Source organism: Camponotus vicinus, unplaced genomic scaffold (genome assembly GCF_025532165.1).
Source record: "Camponotus vicinus isolate PSW18456_S1 unplaced genomic scaffold, iyCamVici1.0 SCAF_12, whole genome shotgun sequence".
In the NCBI taxonomy this organism is placed as follows: domain Eukaryota; kingdom Metazoa; phylum Arthropoda; class Insecta; order Hymenoptera; family Formicidae; genus Camponotus; species Camponotus vicinus.
Window position 1 is genome coordinate 12,481,885 of NW_028141948.1, and position 21,933 is coordinate 12,503,817.

Below are 21,933 nucleotides of genomic sequence, written 5' to 3' on the forward strand. Positions count from 1 at the left end.
TTGAGAAAATAGAAAAATTATCTATTCGATTCATGGAAAATCCTTCAGTTACCTTTTCACACGTTCTAAGGATAGCTACTAAAGGACCATCTTGTATAACGTATTATATCCGACGCGCTGCAATGGCGGTGCCGCCATCGTATCCTATTTGTGCTCGATAATTACTTCCCGCCCCGAGGTGAAAGGCCACCCGTCCCGGGGGGTAGAAATCAAGCGGGATTCTCGTGCGCGCATCGGGGGGATTAGATCAAAGGGGGACGACAAAAGCACGCCTGCTGCCAGAAAGGAGCCGACGTACTCGTTCTCTCCTCGTCGTCGTCGTCGGCGTCGTCGTCCTTCGAAGGCAGAAGCGCGCGGTCGAATCGAGAGAGACGAGTCGTCGGGGTCGAGTATCGATTAGGTTGGTATACGATAGGTAGGTAGGTAGGTAGGTAGGTAGAACCGGTCCCCCAAAGTCACCGAGATACCAAGAGGAAGAGGTGGCGGCGGCGGCGACGGCGACGGCGTCGCAGTCGCAGTCGTCGCCGCCGCCAGGAGGATCGATCGTGTGTTCTCGCCGACTCCTGCCCCCGGCTGAAACAAATAAAACGGTAACGAATGCCTCGCTGCCTCGAAACCGATTCCCAAAGCGGCCCTTTCGGCCGCCTCCATGCGGCCTGCTCCTTAGATGGTTTTAACGCGGAAGCGTAATATCGAGCGGAACGAGATCCTTTATTCCGAGAGACGCGAGACACTCGTTTCCCGTCGATTCGTTCTCCGGTTCTACGTCTGAAATTGCGTATTCAATTTATGCCCAAGATTACGGGACTCCGTAATGTAAAATAATGACTTATTAAGGTAGATTTATACGAAGGGTGTCAGGAGATTGTATAGAATGTCGCGTCGTTTTTTATCTAACTTTAAGTCTCCTTATGAAAAATTTGATAAAGTACCACTTTTTCCTCGACATTACTAATTTTTTAAAGACATGTATTAATTAGTTTAATAATTAATCTTTAAAAGAAGAATTTCTGTTGAAATAAATTTGTTCTTGAAATTAATTGGAGAATTATTATTATTTTTTGTTAAATAAATGTTTGCACATTTATGATACTTCATTTTCGAAAAACTATTTGTCTCGCCACGTTTTTCGTTAATTGGCTCCAAATTAGTCGGGAAATCCGGCGAAATGAGAAATGATTCGGGAACATTTTGTATAGCCGGTATCTATGGAAGTAGATAAAAAAGGGGAGTTCTTCGATTTCCGATTTTTCAAGCGAATCTTTCAGCCGTTGAAATGTGAGATAAGTCATGATAAATGACAAACTCTTTCGACATTTTTGCTAAGGAAATATCGACGCGAAATGTCACAAGGAATAACGCCGCGTGGTCATTTTCCATCAATTTTAAATCGGCTCGCGCTATCGGAAGATTATATATGATTGGCTTGCAAAAGAATAAAATATCTGACAAATTATTTTCTTCGTCGAGTAAGTTATAATTAATTCTGTTAATTCTTAAATAAATCACACGATTTTTTTCTGCAAAAGTTTCTTAATCTTCTTCTTCTATTATTTTGTGAAAAAAATAATATTCTTATCACGGTAAAAATAAGGGAAAATTGATGGAAATAAAAAAAATCGATCAAACAAAGTTAAAAAAGTTTCAGGGAGATATTGGTTCCATTAATAAAAGATAATTAGCGTTTGTCGCATTTTATGAGCCAGTGAAAGATTAATGAATAAATGCCAGGCATTCAATGGAAAGTATCGATACTTCGTTAATAGCGTAATATTATATTGCAACTAAATTAATTGTAAATAAATTAAGCCGATTTTGGAATTGGATATTGTCGCATACAATTATGCTTCATTTTCGCGATGACAAGTTTAAATGTACAATTTTATACGCTTAAGATATTAGATGTTAGCGTTATGTATTGAATTAAATTAAATCTTGCTTTTTCGTGAAAAACTTTTTAATTGTCTTCAATTAATCAACATCTCTTCAAATTTATATTGCAAAAATTATATCAAATTTATTTATGACTTTTTGAAAGTGGGAGCATCAGCTAATTTAATTTTAATGAGCTTTCTCGGTTTGTGACTACATTTGTCGCATTACCACGTCTCGGGACCTGTAATCTTTATGCATAATGGCGAGCTTAATTTCATTTTTATATAACTTGGCTCTATATATATATTTTAACACTTGTGTTATATTTTTTTTTCATTCAATGCTAGAAAACCACAATTTTTTGTGTGCTTTTACTTATTTGTAAGTTAAAAAAATCTATTCTTCGCATGTAAACAAGTTTTTTTTTCTTTCTATCATGAATCACCAAGATTAATCTCAAACCGTCATAAAAACCGCAGAAAAAACATATAAACTTGAATGTACAAATTAACGATAAGTTTACCATGTAGTATACAATAATAACACAATAATCTTGAAATATTTTCTCTTCTATTTGCTCTTAGAATGCACCTTGTAATATTTTATTTACAAGTGCACTGATACACGAATGGTTTCGTGCCATTTTATCTGAATTTATGATAAATATATAATCGAGATTTTATTGATATTACAATATTATTGTGTGTGTGTTATCATTTACATCGTAATTTCGTTAACATGTTTTGTCGTGACTTTAGCGACAAAGAGAGGATTGATTGGTCTTTATAATAACGCTTAAAAAGAGCACGAGGTTCCAGACGTGCGATTATATTTAGTTTTCTGTTAGCCTTCCACTGATCTCCAGAGTGGAAAGTAATTATCGAACACAAACGGAGCGTTCCCTACCTTGAGTTTACAATATGATGTGAGCAAGATGCAGCCTGTCTCTTTGAAACGATGAAAAATTCTTTCGACACGGGGAAAAAAAGAAACGAGCGTTTTATATCGTCGTTACATAACTTGTTTTATTTGTTTTTCTCTGTAAAATGAAATCACGGTTAAAGAGAAAACAACGGATAAAGAGTGATAAAAAAGTTCGAGGAGATGCAAAAGATTCCGTGAGGAAAGAGTACGCTAAAATTTATCTAATAAAAAGGAAGAAAGAGTCTGTTGTGGAATATATTTTAATAGAAAAAAATATGTCGTTTCACAAATTACGTGCGATCTTTACTTTTTTCTCCTTTTAATTTTACATTAGACGACATGATGCAATAATTTTAATAACGTGATGGAAATATATTTATCTTTATACATTAATTTGGGGATTTTATAAAGCAAAATCGACATTCAAGCTATTTATAATGCCATATTATTGTGATTAATATAAAGCTTTGCTTTAAAATTTTAAAAAATTTTACGTAAAATACTGAAAATATGAAAATTTTTTACATAGTTTTAATGCCTCTGCTTTTTCAAACGTGCAAATCCAGCACGTTGCTCGATTCGATAAAATAGTCTTGAATTGACGTTGAATTCATATGATTTTTAAATCCATTCGACTGTACAATAAATTATCTCGTTTTTTTATTCCTCGATCATATCTGCCATTCAAGCAAACTGACGCTAAGTTTATTAAAAATTTTGATTCTCGTATATGTATATTTCACATTTGACGTTAAATATAGCTCTTTAATTAGCCGAAATCATATTTTCGATATGAAATTAATGAAACTTATAATTAAACAAATTCATTTGGCATTAAATATGAGGCATCTCAACTATTTGTATCATTTATGATAGCGGTTTAAATAAAAAATAATTTTCACAATAAATTTTTCAAATAACTGGAATCTCAAATCTTAATTTATGTAAAAATCGATTTGCAATCGGAACAAAAACTTTTTATCCATCAATCACTACATGATTGCAACTGAACATCTTTCAACAAAATCGTTCTTTTTCAAGTGTGCGAAAAGAGATAACGCACAATGGATATTATTCACTGCGATATAATTATGTCATGATATAGTCATATCATGATTGTCGGATGATTTTTGACCGTGGGTAACAACGCGAATAAATAATATCACCATTAAATCAGTCTAATGGCCTCTTTACGCTCCACGTATGAATATATCCCGATATTAACGTGCATAGCTCGCGTATAAAATTAATGCAGCGTTCATCGGAATTTCACGAGGATTGATCATAAGTACCGAGCAATGATTTTGCATTCATCAGCGCGCGAATAAATTTCATTGCGCCGACGAGATACATGTCGCGGCCCCATTAACGATCATAATATGTCGACACAGTATCTGTGAATCTAATACATATATAATGTATATATAATGCATGTACGTGTAGGAATCATGCGTTACATAGGGTCAAGCATCCTCTCCCTCCGATTCGCAGACTGTAACGTTGTGTAATTCAAGCCGAGTTACACAAGCGTCGCCTCGCATTTCGACTTGTACCTTTGCACTGCCTCCATGACTTGTATCCTGAAGATTGTTAATTCATCTTGTCATCCGTACTTATTCTCGTTTCTAACTTACTCGGTCGGCTTCTGACTTCTTGCTTTCGTTACATTGATGATATAATTAGACGACAATCCGTTCCCGGGATTCTCGTTCGCATATCGCGTATCGTGCCAGAAGACATAAACTATAACTGAATTAAGCTAAATTAAACGAGAGAGCTAGGGAGGAGAAGATATCTAACGAGATGCGCGAGAGATCGGGATTTCTAGAGTAATAGGACGTCTACTCGCTAGAAAAACATGGAAAACCGGAAATTATCAGAGATCTCTCTTGTACTTGGAAAAATCGGGAAATTCTCGTGGAATTTTATTGAGACTTGGGGAGTTATTAAAAAAATTTAAAAAATTCTCTCTTTGATAATTTTATTCTTATATAGCAAGCAGTCGGCAAGCTGGCAATTATGTGTGTAAAATATAATTATTACAAATATTCTTTATTGCAATTTTTAATAATTTTAATTTGATAAAAAATGTTATTCAAGTGAAAAATACTTACGAAAGCTGTTCAATCTTTTTCAGTTCATGTACAAATCTAACACTTGAAACTTGAAAGGCTCTGTGCTTTTTCTTCGTATGAGCGAAAAACATCAAAAAACGTATATAAATGAAAAAAATGTATTTTAGAAAATTACAAATAAATAAATTTTGAAAATACCCTCTTTACCTGGAATTTTGAACAAATATATCTGGAGAATCAGAGAAATTTTTCGAGGGATTTTTTTACAAGATTTGAGTTAGACATCCCTGGTAATCTAAGGATACGAATCTCCGAAGAGAGCCTGCGAGCGTCAAAAGGACTCGTTGGAAAACGTTATTGAGGAACGCGTAGCGGGAAGTGGAAGACGGTAAAACGATGTCGAAATGAGTTTATCGCGGGTTACCCGCCTCGGAAGGAGGCGGAAAATTTTTAAAGCGAGAACTTATATAGGGCGAGGCATTTTGCGCGCAATTCTTGTCATTTCTCCGGGCGTTTCGACGTTGCAGATACACGTATCGCGAGCACGCATTTCCATAAAGCGAATCTCTTTTCTGTAAGTTCCGCCAAGGATGCCGGAAGTCGCGTCGCGTCGCATCGCGATGACGACGACAACGACGTCCCGAGGAGGCTGTTGAACTCCCTGCGCGCGCGCGCGCGCGCTTTTCCTTATCCCGAGACGCGGAATTACTTTCGACCGGACGAGAAACGTGCGCGATAAGCTACACGAGCATATGCCGTACGACGTGACGGAAAATGGACGCGTGCATCTATTTTCGTTCCCCGGTCACGTAACTACCGCGAGCGCCAGACATATATTATGCGCTACCTTATACATATATACATACATACACACACACATGTATGCATACATGCACTACATGTGCGCTGCGCTATGCGGTATTCATCCCGCTCGCGGCTTTACGATGGATATCCCGCGTCTACCGAACGACACGTCTAACGAGCCGTCACTTTAATCTGTGTTAACACTTGGAGAGCCGTTTGTAAGTTTAATTTAGCCACCCCCGCCAAAATTACGTTTGACGGGGATAGCATGAATGATGTCACGCAAAATTATGACGTCGTAGTAAAAAAGCTCGAATTTAATGGACACAACGTTGATGTAATTTCAGGTTTAATTAAATTTGTATTTTTTTTTTGGTTTTTTTTTTTTAGAATTGTTGCCCCTAGAACATCTCTTGTTTCATCCTGCCGAGTATTAATCAATTTGAAATCGTAGCCCCTTTTTAATGAAATTTTAATTGCGCGTTACGTACAACTTTTGAGGTCTCTCTTTAATATTAACTTCTTGGCAAAAGAAATTTTTAATGAAACAAACATATGTATGTATGTTTAATATATGTGTGGTTTAATATATATATTAAACTAATATTAAGAATTTTGCAGAAATATGGAAAAAAACAGTTGAACTTTTCTCTCGCAATTTAATTTATGTATTTTTATGCTGCTTTATAGAGATTAAATTCTTTTCTCCCGAGCAATGTATATTAACATTATATTTACATGATATTACATTATATTTTTAATTCTTTGTCGGTGATTTCAAAAATTTAGTCCAACGCGCTGCAGCTGAAAAGTTAATCTTGATAATTAAGTCTCGAATTAAAATTCTCTTAAAGAGAAATTTATCCGAAACTAACCGAGTAGCAAGATTTTCTTTTTAAGCTTTTCTTACGTATTTGCATATCTGAATCTTAATTCGTAAAGTCACTTTATTTCTGCACTCTCACTTTTACAAGGCTATCCAATTAATTCAAAAATTGTTCATGTCTTGAATAGAGAAATAAATAGTAAATTAATCAAAGGATCTACATGAAACTCTAACGATGATCTGATAAAATATTTAAATTATTATTACTATTCTATAATAATATGATTTATCTAATATATACTAATCCAACTTAATCCTTGCAATTAATTATCCTAATCCTATTATTAACTAATTATTTTATGGATTGTCGTATAATTGCAATTTTAATTATAATTTTAATATACATTCTAAAAACTCTTTTTAAAGAAAGTTTAAAAATTAATAACAATTATGCGTGTAATAAATATAATATTGAGATATGATTAAATTTAAAGTGTTAAAAGAACAAATTTGATAAAGCAAATATCGATGTTTCGAGAAATGTTAAAATTTATATCCAAAACTATAAATGTAGAATTTCCAATTTTCCAAAAGATGAGAATTCAGATTACAAGTTTCAAGAAGATTAAATCTTGCTTTTGGATACAGCAAATGGATTTTGTTTCGTATATAATCATGATTTACCGAATAATACATTTATCACATTGCCATAACTACAAACATGCAACAGATGTAGATTGCATTGTCAAAACTTCTGTTTCCAATTTTCAATTTCTACTCAGAGAGAAAGATTGAGTAACGATTAGATTATATTTATAATTTTATTACATGTATTTCTGGCAATTATATTACACATATACAATCGTACGTACATTGCTCGTGCGCTTTTGATAAGCGCTCGCAAATTTATGAACGACTTGAGCAAAAAAAAGTTATTTCAAGAAGTTGTTATTTGCCTCTTGCAAAGTCTCTCACAAAGTCCTCTTTTAAGGAGAAAGTTGCGAGAGTGTACGTACAAACTGCTAAAAGCTAAATGCAAGACGATCGATTTAATAGCAGAAAAATTAATCAAAATGACGCAGATGTCGAAAATATTTACAAGAGTATTTCAACGCTTCTCCAGTGATACATGTCAACGCGCGCAGCAAACTAACTGGGATGGGAATGTTAATTAAAATAGAAAAATCCCGGCCTCTCTCTCTTGTCCGCATTTGCCAGCACGCGAAACGTGCCTATGCAAATGCGCTTTATGTCCATCGCGAGTGTCCATTGAGCCTTCACGGTTACCGCCCATGGGTGCAATCTGCGCGCCAACGACGTACACAATGTTGCACCAGGTGCTAGATGCAACTGCCAGTGTCGCTACCGGGTGATTTAGTCCCGCCGTATAATTGGCCTTAACTCTCTAATATAACCAGCATCCTCTCGGTCGATTCGCGCACCGACGATGAAACTCCCTGCCGATTAGCATGGACATTGAATTTTCGCCGATTTGGATTTGCGTTGGATGTTATCGCACGAAATTAAATCTCTCGCGGTCATTTGGTCGGACGGAAAGTTCGAAGTGACCAGAGCGCATTAATTTATACGTATTAGCCATAGTAATTTCGTATTTGCGTCCGTCCGAAATATAATGTGCCGCCTAATAAGTGTACATTGCTCGCAGCTTCACTAATTATTTTATTAGTCGTGATGCTTTCCAGAGAGCTTTCATCTCTTAACAAATATTAACCAACATTAATTACGTGAATGGCTTATTTTGCTCGTTTATTTTTCACTCGCTGAATATACTCGTTTTTTTCTGCCAGCAAAAATTTAAAAAATATAATAATAACGAAAATACATAAGCCAAAAATATTAAAATTTGGATTTTTTTTATTAAGTTTGCAGATGCAATAGTATTGATTTTAATTTCCATTGCTTGAATTATCGTCCTACGAAAACTTTAAACATCTTAGCAGTTAATATGTTTGAATTAAAATGTAAAAAAGTTTATTTAAATATTTAAATAAAAAAATGTACATACATGTATATAATTTTTAGTATTTTTATATTTTATTTTATAAAAGAAATCTCGAAGAAAAAGCTCTGTATCGAGTAAAGTCTTAAGTAACGAGATATCTTGGATATTTGAATTTTTTTCAAATATTTAAAGGAAATAAAACAATTTTTTATAAAAAATTAATCGTACTTTCAGATGCAAGATAGTGGAGTAATATAACTCACGAATCCACTTTCGATGTAAAACCAGCCCTGGCGCACCGGTTTTATGAATTTAACTTGCAATTTTTATTTCAGTGTTTTTTGCCCCTTGATATCAGTTATTAAAGCCACGTCGTTTCGCTTCGTGCAACTGTTACAGCCGGCATGCATTACGCCTGTCGCCTATTCATTGTTGGGCTCACGACGGTATCAGATATGCACCGAGCAGTGTGGCAGTACTGCCATAAGTGCCACAATACTCGCGGCTATAGGCGCCGGAAGTACCTATGGAGGTGAACGCAATAACCGCGCCGGCCGATCGACTTCTCCCGCAATTACTTGCACGGAAAGTCGCGAAAGCGGGTCGAAGAACGAGAAAAGTCGTCGACTCTTGTCGGCTTTTAGCATTGTTTACAAGAGCAAAAGAGCCAGAAGCCATTGCCATTAGTCATATATAACAACTTTAGGGGGGATTGTTTAATGTCTACACAGCTTGGCGACTCATCTATTTCAGAATCTTTCTCTATTTTGTGACTTGGGTGACTATCGATAAACATTCTCTATATTTCTAGAGTGTCTATTCTTTGAAGAAACATAAAGAATTCTCAGGAATTTCTTTTGCGCGTCGCAAAATCAAGCAATTGTCATGGAATTTTATTGAGATTCAGGGAATTTTTGAAAAAATTCTCTGTTTGATAATCTTGCTCTTATGTTGCAAGTAGTTGGCAAGCTGAGCTAAATTATGTGTGTGTAACATAATTATTATAGATATTTTATTGTAATTTCTAACGATAAAAATATAAAAGTGTTATGCAAATGTTGATCTTACGCGAAAACTTCACTTTTTTCAAAATGCATTTGCAATTTTAACACCTGAAACTTAAATAGTTTTATATTTTATTCTTGTATGAAGTAAAAATCTAGAAAACGAATACAATAAAAAGAACTTATTTTTTAAAAAGTTTACGAAAAAAATTTGTAGAATATTCTCTGTGCCTGGAATTTTGAACAAAGATACTTGGAAGATCAGGGAATTCTTACAAGATCTAAGTAGACACCCCCTGTATATATCTATATTTTTAGATGCTTTTGTTCTCTTATGTTCTCTTCCGAGAGTTGGAAAATATTCAAATTTTTTGCCTAAAAGAAAGATAAATAAAAAATAAGTCTCTCTTTCTATTCCATCTCGCGCGTTAAATTAAGAACCCATTATACGTATTTTTCACGATCGGATACGCGATGTGAATCTCGAATGAGACGAGATACGAGATTCCCTTGAATAAAATTTCAATATCCGGATACACGCACATAGCTGGGACATTTATTTTCCTCTTAACGCTTAGCGGAGCGGCGGTTTCAGTTAAAACGTTCGCCCAAAACCACCCTAATAATTCAGCCAGCGGCCACGCTCGCAATCCTCTCACGCACATAAATTTCTCTCGTCGTCGCCATTAGCGCGCGATTTCACCGTTCACCGACGATCGTTCCGGCCGCCAAGTCTCCGCTCGACGGTCCGCGAAACGTCACTTTGCAACAGGAAAGACACCGAAGCGGGACTTCATCCGAACGATTCATCTCTCTCGATTAATGTCGGTCCGCGCTTTTTTTTTCACCTCTTGGCCTTTGAGGCATCGAGGAACGATGCACCGACCCTCGACTGCTGGTACCGGCCATCGCCGCTTATTACTCCTCGTGTTCGCAATCAGATCTCCCCTCCCGTCCCATTGAACTCCGTTCAATGGACGATTGACGTCCTGGCGGCGATCATGCCAAAGCCATTCCTGAAGGACGACGAAATTGCTTCCGTTCCCTATTCGAGTCCTCTCGCAGTCTCTGATATTCATGCAGGGATAGAGCGGAACTCGCGGTGGGAGGGAGGACGACGAGGATCGCGAATAACGCGATTTTTCGCGACGCGACCCGCGATCGATTGAAAACTAGGTGTTCCGCCGATTACGCTCAAGATGAAAAGTATCAAAAGGAAATGCATGTTTAGTCTAGCAGAGAAGAAAGAGAGAAAGAGTCAAAGAACGGCAAATTGTTTCGCGAAAAATTTGCTTTCAATTTATCGAGGAACTTTCTCTATATTTCTAAAGAGTGTCTACTCCCTGAAAGAACGTGGAAAACTTGGAATTTTCAGGGATTCCTTTTGTGCCTGGAAATATCAGGGATTCTTATGAAACTTTATTAGAATTTTTTTTGTAACAAGATTCTAATTATAGACTGCCATCGATAGCTTTTTAATCGTCATTATCGTTTTCTAATAACGATAATTGTCAATATCCTTTCAGGAGAGGAAATTTGGATTTTTAAATTCTTGTTCTATAACGAAATTTATATCCAAACCTACTGTCATATCTATTTACTTTATTGAAAACGGAAATACAGATATAAGATAATTAAACATTGTAATAAATCTATTTTAAGATTAATTTTCCAATCGTGTCTCTGTGCAATGATAGCGCTTTATTCCTGAAAGATTTTGACCTCGATATTTTTCTAACAATAAGTGAAAATAAATATAACCAAAATATTTTTTTTAGTTTTATATATTTATACATATATATAGTCTTTAAATTTATTTTTATTCTTCATATTCGATGTGCGTTTTTGAAATTAATCTTTTAAAGTATATATTATTCGAATGTTGAGAATTATTCACCATTATTTATCTGTACTCTTAATCCTTAATTCAAAGGTGGAAGTTTATCTTATCCAGGAAAGGAAGGAAGAAAAGGCAGGCATTTTTTACACGTTGGAAAACATCGGTAGCGAGACTCGAACTGAATACGAACGTTTCATTTATGCATCGCGACAAAAGCGACAGAGAGGCCGTATCGAGAAACGTGTATATGTGTCGACGCATGGATAATAGAATGGAGGGTCGCAATAATGCGAGGGAGGAATGAGGTCGGATCGATCATTGATTCTGACGGTGGAGGAGGACACTGCCGGTGGCGGCCGTTCGATTTCCAGAGAGGGCTGTCGATCTCTGTTGTTTGCCCAATACCATTTGTATTCCATTGAGGGTGTCGGCGTATTGGTCTTATTGTTCCAGGCAATTCACCGTGCTTTCATCGCGTTTATAAAAATATTGACTGGTGTATGTTCATTGAGACTGGCCATGGATGATTGTAAACGCGTATTCCTAGAGCAAAGCATTATACGTGCAAATTGTGCGTGATTAGCTTGGATATTTGGTCTTGTGGAATTTCGATTGTTCGAAATTGATTGTTTACGTGTCGAAGTCTGGTCTGGTATTTAATATACAGATTTTTTTCAGACTTTTTCGAAACGGTTACATTTTCTAGATCTTGTATTATTTTTATATTCAAAGTTCTTGAGAGATAATTTCAGAGAAGAGTCAACAAATGTCCTTTAAAAAATCTCGATTATCTGTATACATATGTAAGCGTTTATTAGAGATCTCGTTTTCTACATATATGACAATATTTCTATTTAATCAAGTTTAGTTTGAAATATTGTGAATTTTTTAGTTATAAATAATGATGTCAGTTATTGGAAAACTGAAAATTGAGCTTTTATTATTTTTAGGTAGCACTCACCCTTCAGCATTAAAATTTTTGAACGTGACATGTATGACGTTGAACGCTTCTATTTGCAAAACTGTTATTTGCATTAACAAGATGTGCTTCATTAAAGATGACGAAAACAATTATGTCCAAGCAAATTGTGAACTCGTTCTAGATATTTTGTCACACATAAAATTGTTATAAACTTTAAAAGGTGGATGTGCCGATAGACATATATATATATATATATATATATATATATAGGTAATTTTATAGCAAATTGACTGAAATTGAACGAATAGATATTAAAAGCGACATGTGAGAGTCAAATAACCGACCAGTTATTTAAATTTTAAAAGGGTCGACGTGTACACTTCTCGTAAAATGAAGTACATTTTCAATGTTTCATCGTTCGTGGTTATTGCAGTTTGAGTTTGCAACTGAAGTGTTAAATTCCCTGCGGAGGACTTTGGCGGGACTTTCCACCAACTATAGCGAGGCTTTGGATTATGACACAAAATTTATATAAAAGCTATAGCTTATTAGATTACTCGTTATCTCTTTCGGAGATGTATATTATTCGTATTTGAATAAATCTATCTTATTGTGTAATCTTTGAAGATTTGCTGAACAATAGCTGTTAATAAAATAATACTGTTAACGCGATAATTTAATTCTTTCGTCAATAATAGAAAAATAAGTAGCTGCTCAGCATTATTAACGTTTTGTGAAGTGTATTTTTTCCATGTTGGAAATTTTTTTAATTTATATATGTTTTTAAATATTTCTATATATATATATTTATATATTTGTAAAATAAAATTTTCCACGTCAATAAGCATTGAAAAAAAAAATATATATATTTAAAAACTTTTAACGTGGGAGAATAGAATATAAAAAAAAATTTATATAATATTTTTGAGCTGTAAAAAGAATTTGTTTAAAGATTGCCATTTTTCGTGTATTAAAATTCTGATATTTACTTGAACTCCAGGATATTGTCTCTCGAAGTATCCATCAAAGTGGAAGTGACGGATGCCTCCGCGAATCGAATCGCTCGATACCGAGCCGCGATTCGTTCGTCTCTTGTCGCTTCCGCTTGTCTTGGCTTTCGCTCGCGTTCTTCCGCTCCGTGCGCGAAATGTCAGATCCGCAGACCGAGCGGATTTACTGCGCCCAACAAATAAATATACCGCCGACATTCCCGCACATTCTCAAGCTCTACGCGAAGGCGGCGATTCGAACGCAGCCGTACGATCTTCTGCGATGGACGGCCGCGTATTTTCGCGCTTTGGCGAACGGCGAGGTGCCTCCGGCGAAGGTACGGTTCATTTTTGTGCAAACACATCGCTCCCGCTTCGCTTCGGTTGAGAGCTCGCGTTGATTCCCCTTTTTCTCTCCCTCTTCTCCGTCATATTTCTTGCATCATCTTTCCTCGAATCTATTATTTATCGTACAATATTTATCCGCAATTTTATGTTATAACTTGGCCCTAAAAATCAATATATATATAAAGGTTTTAGACTCTTGAGAAATATTTGGATTGTCATATTGAAAAATTTTAATATTGAGGGCTGAGTTATTGAAAAATAATAAAAATTTACAAAGAGACATAACACATCATTTACGGTTAAGATTCACAATATTTTGGAATAAGCCTAATTAATAAAGCTAATAGAAAATATATGATTTAATAATTAAGAGGAAAAGAGATCTCCAGACTCTCTCGTTTATATACATATATAAACGATATAATCGAAATTTATTAAAGACATTTTGTATTGACACTTCTTTAAAATCACTTTTCAGAAATTTTAATATTAAATAATGCAAAATCTAATCATCAGGAAAATTTCTGAATAAAAATATCAAGAGAAATACATATAATAACGAATATTTAATCTGTATCTTAGACATCAAATATAAGGTAACATATGTGGAAAAATTTAATATAAATATGTCTTTTGCTTCTTCTTTTTTATTTGTTTAAAGTTCGTAATGGAGAAGGGTAAGCATATTGGACAATATATTTTTAAAAATATTACATGTTACTTGCGCAAAAACTAATCAAAATTCCACGCGTGCCGATCGATCTATATTACATTGCTTCTGCGAATATTCGTTATTATATTATTTGTAAAGTATAAGTATATAAGACACGTTCATCTCCGGAGTTCCTCCACCCGCGTTCCTCGGAACGGATGTCTGTAATTATAAGTTTACGTAATTCTGGTTACAAGAAGTAACAACATTAAAGAGAAGTTACCGATGGAGCTTGCGATCTTTCTCTTATTCGATTAATCGATTAATTAAAAGTTGAAATCTGTTGCGTCGGGATATAGACATGCATTTAAAACTGGAAAAGAATTAAATTCCATTAGAGCGCCGAATTAATAAACACTCGACGCGAATATTTTGCGCGCAAACAATTTCAATCCCCCTCCTCCTCCTATAATTATATTAATATATAATATTATTATTCTCTTTATTAATATCCATTTATCATTATTCATGCGCTACCGATAAATTTGCAAATTCTTCGCGCAACGCGATTTAATGAATAATTGTTGTATCGGTTAACGAAATTAATTCAACGGCCAATCAAGTTCTTTACAGCGTTATATTGATATTATTATTATTTTTTAATGCGGAAATTTACTCTCGATATATTAAATCTCGATGTTCTATCAAAGCGTTTCCAAATTCAGTTAAAAAATATTATTTCTTGATGAATTTTTTAGGAATTTTACATATCATTCTATAAAAATGCGTCTTGTTTAAAAGTTTATGGATGACACTTTTGTTTTTATTTCAAAGCATGTTTCATTAAGTTCTTTGATGTTAAGGATTAAATAATTCCTTAATTACCATCACGGCTTAAATGTTGACAGACGCAAAATTGGTTTCAATTCCGTTAAATTACACATCGCTGAAGATGAAGCGATGCATTCCCTCGTGAAACATTCAGTATATGTCACTATACGCAGCTCTCTTCCTCTCTCTCTCTTTCTCTCTCGCAACATTCATGCATTTTACCGATTAATTTAATTACAGCGAGCATAATCTAATTTGTAACTGTTATTCAGTGCAATAACGCTCGCGCGCGCGCAGTTATTGTTATCACTGATGACTGAAATTCCTCGTTTATCTGTGATATATCGCGTTACCGCGCAGCTGACACGCGATACCTGCTTATAGCGCGATATTTCCGGCGGATGTGTACGTCGCTCTCCTAGAATGGAGAGAGCTGCAAGACAAATATCAGCGTAATTCGCACCCCCGTGGGAGAGCGAGGCGTCGTCCGATGGAAACGCGCTTGTCGCGCGACATTTCTATAGCACATACTCCGAAACCGGTTTGCAACAGCTCCGTCGCGTTATATGTGTACGTACACGCACGCCAGGGGGTATTATCGATGGTCCGGACACGGCCATCGCAAGGTTATCTGGCAACTGGTAACTGACCGCGAACAATCCGGAATGGCCGTCGATATTGTCCTACAGGACAGACTGGAGTATCCGCCCTTCGCCCACCCCACGGGCATCACGCCCGGCTACCTGAAGACCCTACTCAATAGATTCGGTCACGTGGACAAGGTCCGCTTGAAAGCCCTCGTGCAGGACTGGCGTGGGTTGGATTTGCCCGAGACGAACCTCTATCAGCTTCTCATGGTGGCTGGTTTATTGCCGGATAAGGAGTACTGTGATTTTTATCGATTCCTCGCGGTCGCCTGCGGATTTTTAGGAAATGTAAGTTGATGTCGGACATCGCGATGGATCTATTTTTCGTAAAGTTTTTTTAGATTATAACGATTGAAAAAGATGTTTCAATTTTTGCTTGTTACGAATTAAAAATAACGCGATATAAGTTGATTCTCGAGAACAATTAAGAGAATTGACATAATGTCAGTGCATGATCTGACGTGTGATTTGTGAAATTTGTAAACGAAAATGACAAAGTTTATTGACTCATGTTGCTGCGAAAATTTACATTGTGCGCTTAAAACATGAAACAGTAATTTAGCTGATTAAATTCCTTCTGTATTCCTGATAGACAGCTGTCAATTTTCGGATTTTTAACGAAATTAATTATTGAAGAGCCATTAGCGGTATTGAATATAACAAATCAGGTCGAGTCAAAAGAATGCAGTAACGTATCGTTATACATTCTGTATACGATTGATATCTTTTTTTTTTTAATGAAAAATAATAACTAAAAAATATTTCAATGGAAGTAGATAACAAAAATTCCAGCAAAAATGTTCGCAAGAAGTTTGGATTTTTTATTTTTCCTGTACGTTTGTTAACAAATATAATTTGAAATATAAAGATAACTCCCTTTTTTTATAATCAACGAAAAAAAATTAATCACGATATCTATTCCCTGGAAAAACATAGAAATCAGGAATTGTTTTTGTACTTGGAAATATCAAGGAATTCTCGTAGAATTTTATTGAGATTCGGGAAATTTTAAAAAAATTTTCTCCTTAATAAATTTGCTGTAATATTCTGAGACAAGCAAACTAAATTATGTATTTTATAAATATTGACATTACAAATATATATCTGTCTCTGTTTATATATATTCAATATCTCAACAAAATATTAAATATATGCAGTACATATTTCTTATTTTTAATGATGGAAAAATGAAAATGTGTCACGTAAATAAAAATATTGATCTTGCTAAAGTTATTTAATTCCTCCAGTACATTTGCAAATCTTGAAATTCCATTCGTGACTCTATTTTTCCTTTGTATATTTGAAAAATGCATACAATGTAAAAAAACTTGTTTCAGAAAGTTGCATAAAAAAATCTTCCAAATATTCTCTTTACCTAGAATTTTGAACAAAAATACCCGAAAGATCATGGGATTTTTTTGAAGACAAGATTTGAGTAGACACTCTGTTAACACATAACTATCTCTTCTTTCTATATTCTCGTATATCTTATATAATTAAGCGAAGAGGTAAACGCCATTAATCTCGCGGCTGTAATTTACGTCCGCTTCAGAATCTGCTGGAGACGATGATATACGTTTGCGAGTTACTGACGCACGAGCCGGAAGGCGGCTCAGCCATGATACCCCTGAGGATTTTCTTGGATCTCTACGGATATCTGGCGAATCTCGATTGCAGCGGCGAGCCCGTTCACCGTCGCGAGGTCGAACACGCTGCTGATTCCTCGAGCGAGGAAGCGTCCGTCTCGGGACCGTCGTCCGAGACGATCGATTCGACGACGACGACGACGACGTCTTGCAGCTGCGAGTTCACAGCAGCGGAAAAGGTATCGCGTTGGCGCGCGATGTGTTTCTCTTCTTCGCCGGCTTGAATAAAATATTGGATTCGGGCTCTTTCCACTCGTTCTCGTTTAGCGATTTTTCCGTTTATACCATTGGATCATTAGATCGCAAAAGAATCGCCCTTTACTCGCGCGGTTAATGAGATTTCCGCTATCCTGTGTATTCCTCGGAGGATTTGCAGTCGTAATGGGCGGTGTGAAAATTGATCCCGAGAAAATGTGTCGTAAAATTACCGGGAAAATGAGCGCGAATTTCCGCAAAATTGGGGATTCCGATTGAATTTTTATTCAGCGAAAATGCCGAGAGCGAGCAATATTTTGTCAAATTATAATTAGAGGATGATTGTCGTTTAATATGCATACAGCATCGCGTACGAAGCTACTTTCGGGATAATTAGAATACATACATATTCGTTGAGATGAATAGACTTTTGACTTATGATACAGAGCGTGTGGTGAGCAAATTTGACATTTATTTATAACTTAGATACGGTAGAGCCGTTTTATGCGTAAGCAAACCGTGTTTTAACCGAGCGGGACGCATTGTAATTTTCGAGGCTATAATTGTAATAAAGTTATATAACCGCCTTTCTAAAGAGAACAATGCAACGGGGCGGACGGTTTATATACACAACATTTGCATATTTTATAACGATTTAATAATTGCAAAGCGCATTTCCACGTTGGGCGCGCGTTTAAAAAGGAAAGTTGCGACGTTTTAATTATTACGAAACAACTTTGCCCCTTTATTAATAATTATAACGTAATTTAATGATGTTTAGATAATTAATTAAAGCTAATATAGCATGTCAATCAGTGTCCACTTCGATGCTCAAACGTCAAATGAACGCTGATATAATAGCGTTCTATCAAAATAGATAAATGAGAATGTTGAAACGACGTACGCAAAAGTTACAATTGGAAAATTACAAACGTGCAATAACGAGGAATAAAATTGAATAAATTTCCCGAGCAAAATTTCGCCAATAAGCTTGCGTATGCGCGGAATAAGCTGCTTTCGTCATACACTATCCACGTTACATCCACTGCTAACTACTTCTCGTTACAAGCAGTGCTGCATATTTTATATACGCATTTGCGCTTCGGACTACTCGGTTTTCGTATTTCGTAGCCGGCGAAAATTAACCAGTTCGTGTAGATTACAGGAAATATGTGCTAAACTTCGTTTAACTTTGCACCGAAGTGACTAAAATTTTTTGAATCAAGCGCATCGCGATCGCGAATGTTACTTGGTGATAATATAAAGGAGGAGATTATAATAACCGCGTACAAGATGTGTAAAAGTAGGTTAAATTGAATATTAAATTTCGGTCGAGATACTTGAAGCGAGGTACTTGAATTTCGCTCCCAGTTGTGTTATCGAGATTACATTAAATCGGAATAGATAATCTCTACGTCGTGAAGACGTCGCTTTTCTCGATTTTATCGAACGCTCGTATTCAATCAAACACGTGTCAGGAGGAGGCGAGCGACACCGATGAGGATGTTTGCGGGGGAGCGCTTCGTGAAAAGCGAGCTTCGGAAAGCCTCGAGATCTTGAAGGATCACGGAGATGACCCGAAGTACTCCAACGTCGACACAGTGTCGGCGAGACAGTCTGTCGCCGGCGATAAAACCGAAATTGAGATCGAATCGATTCATCGTCACATTTCCCAAGGTGGGAGTAGCGAGGTACGCTCGACCGAGACACGAATAGAATGCCGGGAAAACGATCAGTCACATTGAATTTTGCGATCGGTGCGATTGCGTCGTAAAATTTTACAAAATATCCCACTCGCGTCGATGTCTGAGGAGTGAACTTTGATTTTGGGGCCGCTTTTCTCTAACCTCAGTCGCGTAAAAAACGTAGCGCTCTCATATTTCGAACAAATATATTAGAATATATTGAAAAAAAATATCGAATTTTTCGAGCTTTATTTTGCTGGAAGTTATTTACTTATTTCGTTTAGCTATTCACTTATTAAATGATTATAGAAGGAAAGAGAGATTTTAGTGACTTTACTCAGAGTACTTACTCTCTAGAAAAACATGAAGAACTTGAGATTCTCAGAGATTTCTTTCTTTTATACCTGGACAAATCAGAATTTTTATGGAATTTTATTAGGACGTAAAGAATTTTTTTTTTAAATTCCCTCTTTAATATATTTAATAAATTTGCTTTTATATTAAGCTCTTATAAGTAATCCACCTAAGTCAAGTTGTGAATTTTATGTTTGATGTTTTACAAAAATATTTTTAAAAATTTCCTTTACCTGGAAATTTCAAAAAATACCTGAAAGATGAGAGAATGTTTTTTACAAGACTTGAGTAGACATTCTACTTTACTATATTACACAATACATGAAATTCTAATCGCGAGTAAAACAAATGGCTGAATGTTTGCTTAGTCGATTGAGACAAACTTGGAGAGCACTACCGTTTCTTCGATCATCGATCACACCGAGCATTATGACGATACTCAGGAGGGTCTCTCGACGCGCGACGTCGATGCACGGACGATGGTCGACGATGCGTTTGCCTCGGCCGAGAAGGGGATCGCGGGGGAAGCGGAAGTGATCGAGAAGACGGCTTCGGACGATCTCGAGAGTTCATCGAAGGGGAGCTGCTCACGGCTCGACGAGCCAGAAGGCGACCAGACGCCGCCGCTCGACCCGCTAAAAGAGTTCCTGAAGAGAATGCGAGCGGAGGTGAAGGCGGGTCGCCTGGAAACAATCTTCCGGGTATCTGGAATCGGCCCGCCGATATCGACCGAACGTGTAACGGCTGTTGGACTCTGGTTGGCAGACTGTGCTCGCCGTCAGCAGGGTCTGGTCGGGCCGCGAAATATTCGTCACTTTCTCTGCCCGAATCTCGACGACATCTCGGAGTGCGTTTGCACGTAACCGATACAAAGTGCATTTCTGGCGAAAGGTTTTTTTAAAGCGGCTTTTGGTCTCCACTATAAGAGAAATCTTGACATTTATAGATTTATTAAATATTTATGTCACAAAGAGATTCGTGAGGAAAAAGATTTTCGAAGCTTTATAAAACGGTATGTTTTATGGCCTCCGAATAATCATTAAATCTTTGTTCTAGCGTGAATGCAATCACGTGAGTGCAATTGCATATCGAAGAAGAATAAATTTCGGTCCATTCCTCATACAGAGATCTGCAATGATTACATGTGCAAATTTACTTGCAGTCTATTGTGTGTTCTGTTTTATTACATAATTATTCAATATCATAGTATTATATAATTGCTTGCAATTTATAATCATATATGGTTACAATTGAACGGTTATAATTTACTGCGACATGTGGAATAATATTTGCCCTACTGACACACTGTTGTTGTTGTAAACAGATAAATAGATTTTTCTGAGACTACCTCTTGAAGAATCCAAGCAATATTTTTTAAATCGTTAACTTTCACAATTTTTAGGATTTAATTACGCTTATTTATTTCATTTCACATACACGAGGATTACATAAATACCCCGCGAGAAAGAAGTGCACGTGTAAAATCTATCTCTATTCATCTAGCGGAAGTGATCGATATTTTTTGAGTACACGTGAGTGTTCGTTATTTTCGGTAACTGCCAATTTCACGCGTTTTGTCGATTCGCCGACTACATTGCATCGACAACAACTCGGTAATCGATTATTGGGCAGGTTAATATTAGTATCACGGTTGCACAATATTGACGTATGCCGGGCCTGCTCCAGGGTTTGGAGTCCGACCACCCGCGCCCTTCTCTCCTCGATGGGATGAATTTACTTTGGTACCGACTATCACAATCTCCTGTTACAAGGAACAAACAGCGACATTGAAGCGAGCGCATTATTGAACGTGCTACATTTATTTTAAGAGGCATTTGACTGAAGATCGACACCCTCTCGCGTTTCAATCATGGGAAAGGAATCAAAGTCACGGATTTTAAAGACAGAGGACAGGCCGACGAGCTTTCAAATGACAGCGTCCATCTAAATCGATGCTCGATATCGCGTTTCGCTCTGAAAGTTGGAGCCGTTTCGAAAGTGTCTATTATTCGTGCATCACGGAAAAAGAACGTTTCTCGTTCGTGACGAAAATAAATTTTTTAAATTTTCTTGCTGATGCACAATCCTATGAAATTCAGAGTTTTCACTGAAAATTCGCTGGAAATTCCTGTTCGCGGTCATTCACAGGCTTGTGGTCGGTTCTTCTATCAGCGGTGAATAAATCCCAGATTGATATTCGTCTCGGATGACTAGATCATCCCCTTTAATTTTTCATCTGTCAGTTTTCGTATCTCTCGAATATTATAAAGATAACTTATTAATGATATCTAATTTCTCTCTCTCGTAGTTTGATAATACATGTGATATCTTTTTTCTTTTAATATAGGGTGCC

The 21,933-nt window shown here is 36.3% G+C and overlaps 2 protein-coding genes across 5 annotated transcripts in view; both read left to right on the forward strand.

Annotated features, from left to right (window-relative positions):
• Positions 1–21,933, forward strand: part of Dtn (transmembrane protein 132C dtn) — a 113,524-nt gene that overhangs the window by 48,868 nt on the left and 42,723 nt on the right. The gene's annotated exons all lie outside the window — the stretch shown is intronic.
• LOC145963466 (uncharacterized) lies at positions 13,356–21,832 on the forward strand. 2 transcript variants are annotated; one of them, XM_083085442.1, is made up of 5 exons: positions 13,356–13,560; positions 15,743–15,988; positions 17,253–17,525; positions 19,020–19,232; positions 19,949–21,832. In XM_083085442.1, exons 1-5 carry the CDS (start codon positions 13,381–13,383, stop codon positions 20,441–20,443), a joined length of 1,407 nt encoding a protein of 468 aa, XP_082941568.1. In that variant the 5' UTR covers positions 13,356–13,380; the 3' UTR covers positions 20,444–21,832. The 2 variants fall into 2 exon arrangements, with proteins under 2 accessions (XP_082941568.1, XP_082941569.1); XM_083085443.1 differs by lacking the exon at positions 19,020–19,232 and having other exon boundaries at positions 19,949–21,831.